This window comes from Pholcus phalangioides, unplaced genomic scaffold (assembly GCF_987345545.1).
Source record: "Pholcus phalangioides strain wild (caught in Gottingen) unplaced genomic scaffold, Ppha-v1.0 ptg000016l_1, whole genome shotgun sequence".
Lineage (NCBI taxonomy): Eukaryota > Metazoa > Arthropoda > Arachnida > Araneae > Pholcidae > Pholcus > Pholcus phalangioides.
This window is the reverse complement of record NW_028301609.1, coordinates 11,579,438-11,589,916: the sequence shown is the minus strand read 5'-3', so window position 1 is coordinate 11,589,916 and position 10,479 is coordinate 11,579,438. Positions and strand designations below refer to the sequence as shown.

Genomic DNA, 10,479 nt, shown 5'->3' with positions numbered 1-10,479 from the left:
CTCTCTCCATGGCGCTTCGTCTTTTTTTGCAAAAGGAGTGTATGGAGCCAAAATGAAAATATAGGCCTCAAAGAAAGTGTTTTGGCTTTTTGGCTTTTGATATATCAAATGCACATCATCACTGTTGCATCTGGGAAGCATCTCAATGTTCTAAACACAGCTGTACCAACAATGTCTATAGCAGAAGGCATCCGCGCGAAGCTCGTGATGTCACTGAAGAAGGTCATCTCTCCAATATCCATTGGATATAGCAGGACGACGCATGCGTCATCTTTACCCTTTAATTACTTAGTAAGGTATCCAATGGCTATAGGTGAGATGAACTTCTTCAGTGACGTCTCGAGCTTCTCGCGGAGGCCTTATCCTATAAATGGTGTTGGCTACTTCTTTAAATAACATTTTTTTTTTTAACTTTATTCGTTTTTCTATGTAAAGTAGCTATTTTCTAAAAATGGTCGGAGGGCCACATTTGGCCCTGAAGTCATGGGTTGAAGACACGTGCATGCAGTAGAAGATGTGTGAGTTCTTTCTAATCAATAAAGGCTATCCGAGGATCCACACAAAAGTTTTTAACAGCATGGCCGAGAGTTAAGTCCGACCGCCCATGTACGGTCCTGTTCAGTGCACGCGAACTCCAAGGAAAGATTGGGAAATTCATTGTCTCGTAGTAGTAGCAGTAGTAGTATAGTTGTCTAGGGTGTTCACCCGCAAAGTGAAAGGACGTGGGTTCGATCAGCACCTCCAAGCATACTGTGGAGGCCTTCTATCTGTAGGAGGTGCTGATCGAACCCACGTCCTTTCACTTTCCGGGTGAACACCCTAGACAACTACTGCTATACTACTACTGCTGCTACTACGAGGCAATGAATACTACTTAAATGAATGTTACTTACTGACGTCACAAGCATACTGTGGAGGCCTTCTGTGACGGCAGTAAGTAGTCCATTTTCCCTCAGACTATTCAGGGAAAAAATATTCCCTGCTCGAGCCAGTATCATCGTAGTGAGGAAAAGAAATGATCGGGCTCAGAATTGGTGATTTCTATGCCCCCCACATCCAATCACTATGCGTTATTTGTGAGCCAATCAGGAAGATTCTACGCCAAAATAAGAAGAAACAAAATAGGATGCTGTGTTTCCAAATGTGGCAAACCTGCTAGGTAGTCTGAATGACGTTTATGGCAACCCGTGCGGAGGGCTTCTATCTGTAGGAGGTGCTGGGTTCGATTCCTTTCAAAGTCAGTTGAATTCTCCCTCTTTCCAAAATACATCTTCGCATCAGGCAGCTGTTAAAAACCTTTGAATAAACGTTAAATTTTTTCCTTGGCAACGAGCCAAAATATTGGGAAAATTAATTTCTGTAATTTGAAAAATTCGAAGGATTTATATTTACTTTATATTACTTTCAAGAACAGAGAGATTATTATTATGTGAACTAATCTCCTAGACAAGAAGTAATTATATATTAGTCCTTAATAATGGATTCCATTCATGGTTTTTTCTTTACTTAGCTCTCGAAGAAATATATTAGTTGTTGTGGGGGGGGGGTCCCTAAGTCATTGTTGGGGGGAGTCCCTAAGTCATAAATGCTCGACCCATGGCCCGCGGGCCAAATTTTGGCCATCTGATGTGGCTCCGACCTCAAACATATTTTTGTAAAAATGAATGAAGCGACCACATTCACAGTTCTTAGTGACCTGTAGCACATTGACATCACTCTAGTGTGACCCGCGGCACATTTACAGATCACTCAAGTGACCTGCGGTACAGTTGCTGGTGACTTGAGTTGTCTGCGCTACATTGACATATCACTTAAGTGACCCATAACACATTGGCAAATCACTCTAGTGACCCGCGGCACATTGACAGATCACTTTAGTGACCTGCGGTGCAGTTGCGCATCAATTAAGTCGTCTACGGCACATTCACAGATTTTCTTGTATGACCTGCAGTGTAGTTGCATATCACTTAAATGATCTGCGGCAGTGCATGTATGTCTCACTTAATGCATGAGCCGATACGGGAACCTCGAAAGAAGAGTAGTCCTCGAGAATGAGATCTGGGCTGTTTTTGAGAATAAACATGCAAAATTGGCCAGGTTGAGCCTCAGAAAACCACTTGGCCCGGTGAAGCATGATGCTCATAAGACAGTCCTGACCTGCAGTGCAGTTGCATATCACTTAAGTGGTCTGCGGCACATTGACATATCACGGTGACCTGCGGTAAATTTGCACATCACTTGAGTGGTTCGTGGCACATTGAAACATCCATTAAGTGGCACATTGAATATTCGCCCGTGGCGACAGTTGCCACCTGTGACACCCAATAGGGTAAAGGACTTATATCCCTCAAGGGACAGAGCCCGGGTCTTGCCTGGACTTCAGGGACCAACTGTAGCACACTGAAAAAGGGAGGAATACTGAGGAACACTGCTGGGGAACACTGAAAAATTCATCGCCAACCATTCACCGCTAGAAAAATTCATCGCCAAAAAGACATAGTGAATGCGTATATGAACAAAGAGGTCAGTGAGAGTGAATGAGCAGGTGAGCGAGTGGTGGTGAGCAAATGAGCCACTCATTAGGTCTCTCCCTCACTCACTAAATCGCTGACTCAATGAGTAACTATACCACTTACTCTGTCTCTTAATCGCTTACTCACTCGATCACTCGTATGGTTTAATCAGTCACTCACTTATTCCCTTGGTCACTTGATTACTCATACGGTTACTCGGTTCATTCCCTTGGTCACGCCCTCAATCGCGCTTACTTACTCAGTCATTCATACGGTCACTCACTCAAAAAATTTAATTAGCTAGTTCATTCACCAAAAACTCTCATTCGTTCACTCACTCGCTCACACATTCACTCACTTGTTCAATCACTCGATCACTCACTCACTGGTGAGAAAATGTCGGGAAATATCACCACTATGATTTTTCCGTAACGGCGTTCAGTCATCGTTGGACCTAATGTTTTCTCAATATACTCTCCCCAACATTCAATTTTACTCCTCTAAATTCCATTGAGGAGTGAAAATACTCCTTTAAATTTTAGGAAATTTTTTTTAATAGAGTTATACGTTTCTCTGTTTCTCATTAAAAAATACCCCTTTGTTAACAATTGAAGATCACTGAAGTGAGCCGTGGTGCAGTTCTACGTCACTTCGGCGATTACTCAAGTGGTCCACGACACAGTCCCAGATCACTTTCGAATATCCTGTGGCATGTTTTCAGATCATTTAAGCGACCAGCGGCACTTTTCCAGAGCTCTTTTGAGCACTCCGCGGCACATTTTTTAAAATAATAAATTTAATAGTACACGATCCTCGCGTATTCCCATGGATGATACGTCCACAAAAGATCACTCAAGTGACCAGTGATACTGTTGTAGAGATCTTTTGAGTGACCCGCGAGTGGTTTTTTTTACAGATCTTTTAAGTGACCCATGCATAGTTCCAGATAACTCGCGGCACATTTCCATTTCCCTTAAGTCACTTGTGATGGTGCTGTTCCAGATCAATTAAATGGCCCGCGATACTTGTCAAACGAACGAAGTGTCGTTGGCTGTATGGTATTTTCCCTATATACATAGTATCATTTATATGGGAAATGAAATATCCCAGGAAGTTGCCGGTAACAGGGATTTTCGCTACAACTCGTTCAAATAGCACCTAGTTTAAACCGGTATTCCCTCCACCTCTTTCCGGAACTCGTCACTTGTCACGTGGGCTGAACGGCAATAGTTGGCTCAATCATTTGATCGTTTTTGTCGCACCACGGTCATGTGCTAATTAGACAGGGACCTACAATTTATTGCCGATTCCGAACGGCATTCTTGTTTTTTATACTCGTCGAGGGGTTGGTGCGCTAACCCCACGATGGGGGACTCCCTGCTGTAGCAATTTTTTCCTGCGGTCTTGTCATCGTTTTTTTTTGTACCCCTGTGTCAGGAAAGTTTCCTGACAAGGACGAACCGCTCAACGCCGGGTATCGAACTCGCTCGACACTTCTAAACATCCTTTGTACTTCAGGCGAGTATCTTATCGACCTGGGCTACCGCGCCCCTGGTTGGCTCAAGATGGCTGACAAAGGAACTAACAATAGTTTCTGCGGCACAAAGGATTATGAGAGGGAGGTCGAAGTCACCCACCATTCCTCCGCAAAAAAAAAAAAAAAAAAAAACAACAACAACACCACCATCGGCCCTGTTTACATGAGAAATTGAAAAGAGCGGGCTTAAACCCTGCTTCAATAATTTTAACCAAAGCCCGTTTACATGGACCGGCTCTTTAACCCCGCTTTACAGATGTCGTCAGAGGTCACATGGGTCGGCCGGCTTAGTTCGCCGCGCAAAGGATTATAGTAGAGGAGGTTACGCTTCCCAAGTAGAAGGAAGAGCACTTCCTCCCACAAAGAATGACTAATTCGTGCTCCCCATTTCTTTCCCTACGAGGCGGGAATAGAGTCAAGCGAGTGCGCACTCGCTTGACTATCGCAATATTGCACATGTAAACGGCACTTTTGACGGATCTCTGTCCCCCCCCCATGAGGAAAACAAGTTGCCATCCCCCAATCTTGCGTGCATGTAAACAGGGCTTGTATGTGTAGTAAAAGGAAGAGCATTAGGAAATCAGTTCTATATTTGTTACGTATATTTTCAATTATTATTTACGTTGTTTTATTATACATACAACGTTTATATAACGCTTAATAACACACTAGAACATTTTAAACATTTGCAAGTCCACAATCGGTGGTGTCGTCGTACCTTTTCTTGTAACGCCGACTATTCTCCACACCCTTTTAAATTGAAGGGCGTATCAGTCATGCTTTGCGAACAAATGGTGCTGAAGACAACCTTCTCTGTCTCCATTTTCTACTTTTCCAGACGACGAAGGCGACAAGAGGAAGCACCACCAGCACTGATGTGATACCGAGTGCGTAAACAAGGGTGTTCTTCTTTTTCCGGAATACTTGCGGAGTCTCCTCTTTTGCTACTTTACCCACGCAAACTCCAGAAATATCGCAGGTACGGTTTTTTGCTCCGCATTTGGTGCCGTAAGATAAGAACACATCCTCGCCATCGAAAGCTCCAAGGTCTTTGGCCGGCACGCAAGATGCATCGTCTCGCAGGCAACAAACGCGACAGGCGTCGTCACCGCTGCAAACGCAGGGCTTCGTGTTGTTCTTCGTGCAGAACGACTTGCCGCAATAACCGAAGTTACAGACTCCCTTTTTAGCGAAACACCTTTTTCCGGGAGGCGCAGTTTTCTTCAATGCCGTGCATTTCTGCGAAGTGCCGTCACATTCCTGCACGACGCAACCGTCGGGACCGAAGTCGCACTCCTTCCCTGCTTTCTGGATTTTGCAGTCCTCTGTACAACATGCATCATCCCTGGTGCTGCAGAACCGCTCTTGTTGTCTTCTGTATGTACATTCGGGATCCGTACCGATACCTCCTTTTGGTGTGCAGCACTTGTCGACGATGTCGCAGGTGTCTGGTGTCCCACAGTCGCATTCCTCTCCTGGCTCTCTGATGCTGTTGCCGCAATTGCTCTGGGTCGATATTGAGGTACATTTTCGTGGCTTCTTTGGATTCTTTATTGCTGCGATTATTTTTTTTAGATTTTTCGTTATATTTGTGACGGAACACGGAGAAAATCGACCGAGATTTCCCCCTTTTACCAAAGAATATTCTCCCATTATATATGTACCGACACTGGCATCTGGATAGCATTCTTTGCCCATCTGTTTTTTGTCGTGGCTACTCCCAAGAAGATGTCCTGTCTCGTGGGTAAATGTCCGAATAGTGGAAGCTAATGATCTATCATGAGGTTTACCCCTGGAATAAGTCAATGTTCTCAACATTCCGTAATTTATACCAACGTAACACATACCAAACCTACAGGCCATCCCAACATCTTCAGTGTAGTACTGATTTGTGAATGCCATAACAGCATCGTAACTGTGTTTATAATTGTTTTGAAGTTCATGAAGTGCGAATTTCATAGGACGGCTTGCATTGGTCTCGTTGGCGGGCTCGTTTTTGAACGGGTAGTTGGGTTCGCTACTGCTTTTGAAAATTGTTAACTTCTGAGGGATTATTCTTACTTTCATCGAACCGAAGTTCGTTCGACGAATTATCACGTCCGCCGCTTTGCAGTGCAAGTACATGGATGCTGCTGTATCATTTCCTTTCGCAGCGTAGAATGACGCGAGTGCCAATAATTCCATCCTAAAATTGAAGTTTACTGGTGATTTCCCGATGTTTTCGGTATCCAGGGGCGTCAGAAGTTTTTCGAACCTGTCGGTGCCCGTCTTGAGATTCATGTAGGAAAATTCGATTTTTGAATCAATTCTGTGGGTGCTCGGACCAGGTTTACAAAGTTTCGTGGGTCCTCGAGCACCCACAGAACCCCCGGCTCCGACGCCACTGTCGGTATCGGTGTTATTTTCGGCATAATCCGTTAAGTTATTATGGTCGTAGACATTTACGTAATCTTCGACATAATCCGGCACATTATCGTCGTGTTCACTATGGTTATGTTCGTTCGAATCACCGATGATCTCGTACTCCTTGTAGACGATGGATTTAGAAGCGGCTGCGTGATTGTGTGGAAAATACACGCTGGCTGGTTCCACGAAATAGGACGTGCGGCCGTTTCCCACCATGACGAAACCTTCGAACTGGCCGTGTCTGTTCTTGAAACCTTGAACGGACGTCGTATAATTTTCGAACTCGTAATACACCGAGCGGATGTCCCGAATGTCCGAGTCGTCACTTCCGTGTATCTCTACTTCAGTCTGATGCAGTTCCGGAGATACAGATCTGTGGAGCAGGATGTCGATGTCGTCGCCGTAAGCGCTGAAACTGAGCTGCATCAAATCGTTCGGTTTGTCCTGTTCGTTTGCCCCACCATCACCGCCGAAGACGACGTCCTCTGCGGTCCCCGGGGGACGGAAGTTGACATCCAGTATCGCATAGTGCGCGCTGTCGCGAATGAGAAGTTCCAAAAGGAATATTATAATTACTTTTTTCCTGACAATCATCTCTTGCCACGGAATTGGTCAGTGATGGCTTCGATGATTTGGCGATTTCGCTGGAAGATTTCTAGCCAACACAACTTCGAGAATGCGAATTCCAATTTGAAATTATTAATGTAAGCGCATAAGCCTCACGTTCCTCCATCACGTGCTTACTTTTCAACGGTTGTAACCAGTGCACATAATTCAGAAATAAACACGCGCATGGGGACGATATGCGCTAACCACAGTTTTCGTTCGAGCTCAGTTTTTTGCCTCTCTAGTATAGCGTAAGCTTTGATGAGTCTGAGGTCTTATTCCCCCAGGAGTCTTCAAACTTTCAGACATTTCGAGCCAAGTCTGAACTTTCCACGCAGCCCGCGGGCTACCAAGTCATACCATGGTATTCTCGGTTATTAAACAGGTCTCTCCAAATTTTAATGAACACTTTCATTTGCTCTGAAATTATTTTTTTCATTAAATTTGAAATTTTATTCGTTTTAATAAAATAACTTCTTTTCATTAATTAATCAATTTTTAATCAGTTATTACCGTTATTAAAGCTACAATTCGTCTTACCTATAATTCTGGAATTATTATATTTTCGTTAATTTTAAATTTTCATGAATCATGGAAAAATCATTTCTTTCAAAAATTGTCAGTTTTTTCTCATGAATTATTGCTTTTAACAATTCCGAAATTACTCATGACAATTATGGAATTATGCTCAAACATTCGGATATTACTTCTATCAGTATCTCTGCAATTATTTCTTCCAGAAATTCTGTAAACAAAGGGAGGCGTATATCGAACATGCTGCTCCAGCAGAAGTACCTCAAGGCGACGCTATTGGACAAATCCAAGCTAACAGTTCGCTATAACGAACTCTTTCATCTTCAATGACAACAGTATACAGTGTAGCGCTTATGAAGAAGTGCTACACTATATGTGATGTAGTGACTTCGGCTCTCCACAGAATGATCGAGAATAAAGTGGCAGCATTACCACGCATTATCGCATGCCACTATTTTTATATCGACGGAAACGAACAGCTAATGTTCGAATTGTTGTTCAGCGCAAACCTGTCAACGTGCATCTGTCATTTGAAGATTACCACATCGTGATGGAACGGCGACCGTACAGTGTACCCGAAATTCCATACGGAAGAAATTACAGCAGAAAGTTGTTGCTCGTGCAACCCTTTAGCGCGATTGACGTTTCTTGCCCTGTAGTTCATGTGCCGAAGGTACAGTGTCGGTGAGTTTTAAACGCATCACGGTGGGGACTAGTACTCTTTTACATTTGGAAACTATATCAGAGGAAAAAATAGTGGAATTTAAAGCAGAAACCAGGTGTATATCCGATAACCTGTGCTTATATGGAAGGGCAGTTCATAAATGCCCGAGTCTTTGGTTTGCACCATGTACAAATATTTATGTGTCTTTTATATCGCAAGGGATGCGATTCTACCACTCATTTTGTTAACTATCTTCCTATTCGTATTAACTTGTTCCACTATGTTATCTTTTTGTAAACGAAGGTATGGTTATACTCATGAAAACAAACTTGTGCTATATATATGTATATATATATTTAAATTTCATGGACGCCTTCTCGGACGTTTGACACGACGGGGTTACCAATCTAGAATACTTGCGGTCCATCTGTTGTCCCGTCTTCTGGCAGTATGTCCAGCCCATTTCCAATTAAACGTTTAAAATGGAAATGGACTGGACATATTTCAAGAAGACAGGACAACAGATGGACCACAAGTATTCTAGATTGGTACCCCGTGGTGTCAAACGTCCGAGAAGGCGTCCCCACGCAAGTTGGATTGACGAGATCAGGAAAGTGGCAGCAGTCAACTGGATGGCTAAAGCATCAGACAGAGCAAAATGGAAAAATTTAGATGAGACCATCATCCAGCAGTGGATTGAAAATGGTTGTTGATGATGATGATGATTTCAGGAAAATCCAGATGTTTTCACCAAATGATTTTTCAGATGATAAAAAAAATGTCTATATGTCCCTATAATCCTATTTTATTCAGGTGATGGAGATTATTTTGTGTACGTGAGGTTGTCAATTTTCCGCACAGTTCCAAAAGTTCTCTTTGCAGCTGAATAAGTATCGAGTGTGCGGTTTGATGGTCATAGAGTTGCTCTAATGCATAGAGACTTTATGCCATGTGCCATATTACATCTTCTACTAAGTGGATGGTGTAATTGAAATCATTACTTAAGCGCATGTTTACTATATGTTTATATATATATATATATATATACACACACACACAATGTTTATGTTCAATAACTATTATTATCTGTTTATGATTCAACATAGTGTAAAACAAGTGGTGACTTACCCGCAACCGTTTTTGGCTGAGCCCAAGTATTAGCGTAGTACAGCGAGTAACTACTCCTTTTTGCAGCCCCATATTCTCATAAGTGGATTGAAGCTTTAAAATTTGCTGTACGCAAATTTTAGTGTAGGGGAGGAATGTTATATTGCAAAAGAATCAGCAAAAGTTAAAAATAGGAACGTACAAGGGATAGTGGTATGGAAGGATAGGACTTTGAAATTTTGTATTTCAAAGCCATACCAGTGAGGTGTTATCCAGGTATTAGTTAGAAGTTAGTGTCCCAAAGAATGTAGATCATGAAAAAAACCTATAAATTTGGCATTTAGCTCGTAAGGAATACAGAACCAAAGAAGTAGTATAAAAAGTATCGATGAACAGATCTATAAATATGGGGACTGAAATGAATCGTATAAAGGGTGCAGGACATTGTGAAAGAAATCGGTATTAGGCGAATATGGTAATAAAATTCAGCGGCCGCGCTCATATTTCAATATATTCAATAGTTCCCACAGGAACGTCAACCGAACCAAAAGGGTAGCAGTAGCCAATGAGATCCGTTGCTGGAGCATGTCGACATTGGGATAAAATGGGTTAAAGCTCATGTTGGTCAACAAGGTAACGAGGCAGCAGACAGGCTTGCCAAGGAAGCAATACAACAGCTAACATGGACTTCACTGCCATGGCCACACAGTCATGGAAAACGCCAAATGAAGAAGAATATGATTGATGTGTGGCAAGCCAGATGGAATAACCTCAAAGGTAAGGACGCTCACTACTTCCAGGAAAGAGACGAGCCGAGAATGGGAGTTTGGGCTAGATAGTGGACGATAATTTTAACACAGCATGGTCCTCTACCAGCATACCTTTATCGCTTTAAGCGCTCCTCAAATGATAAATATGTATGCGGGAAGGTGAGTACGTTTCTGCATTAGTGACGCAATGCCCTAAGACAAAGCAGTATCACTTCAGCAACATTTCCGAGCAATCGCTTGCCATTTGGAAGAAAAGAATTCTTCATAGCCCAATGAGCTCTAACAGAATTTCGAATCTTCTGACATTTCTCGAAGCAAATTCATTATTGCTGCACAACAAAA

General features: G+C 42.8%; 1 protein-coding gene across 1 annotated transcript; it reads right to left on the bottom strand.

Annotated features, from left to right (window-relative positions):
* Positions 1-4,824: 4,824 nt before the first annotated feature.
* LOC149075048 (disintegrin and metalloproteinase domain-containing protein 10-like) lies at positions 4,825-7,050 on the bottom strand. Its single transcript, XM_089246001.1, has 2 exons — positions 6,375-7,050; positions 4,825-6,194 (listed from the first exon to the last, which is right to left on the bottom strand). The coding sequence occupies exons 1-2, from the start codon at positions 7,048-7,050 to the stop codon at positions 4,825-4,827; spliced, it is 2,046 nt and encodes a 681-aa protein (XP_089102127.1).
* Between the last annotated feature and the right edge of the window lie 3,429 nt (positions 7,051-10,479).

Coding starts and splice junctions, on each gene's coding strand:
- LOC149075048 (XM_089246001.1), bottom strand. CDS start 7,050: ATGATTGTCAGGAAAAAAGTAATTATAATATTCCTTTTGGAACTTCTC. Junction 6,195..6,374: donor CACGAAACTTTGTAAACCTG/GTCCGAGCACCC, acceptor ACGCTGCGAAAG/GAAATGATACAGCAGCATCC.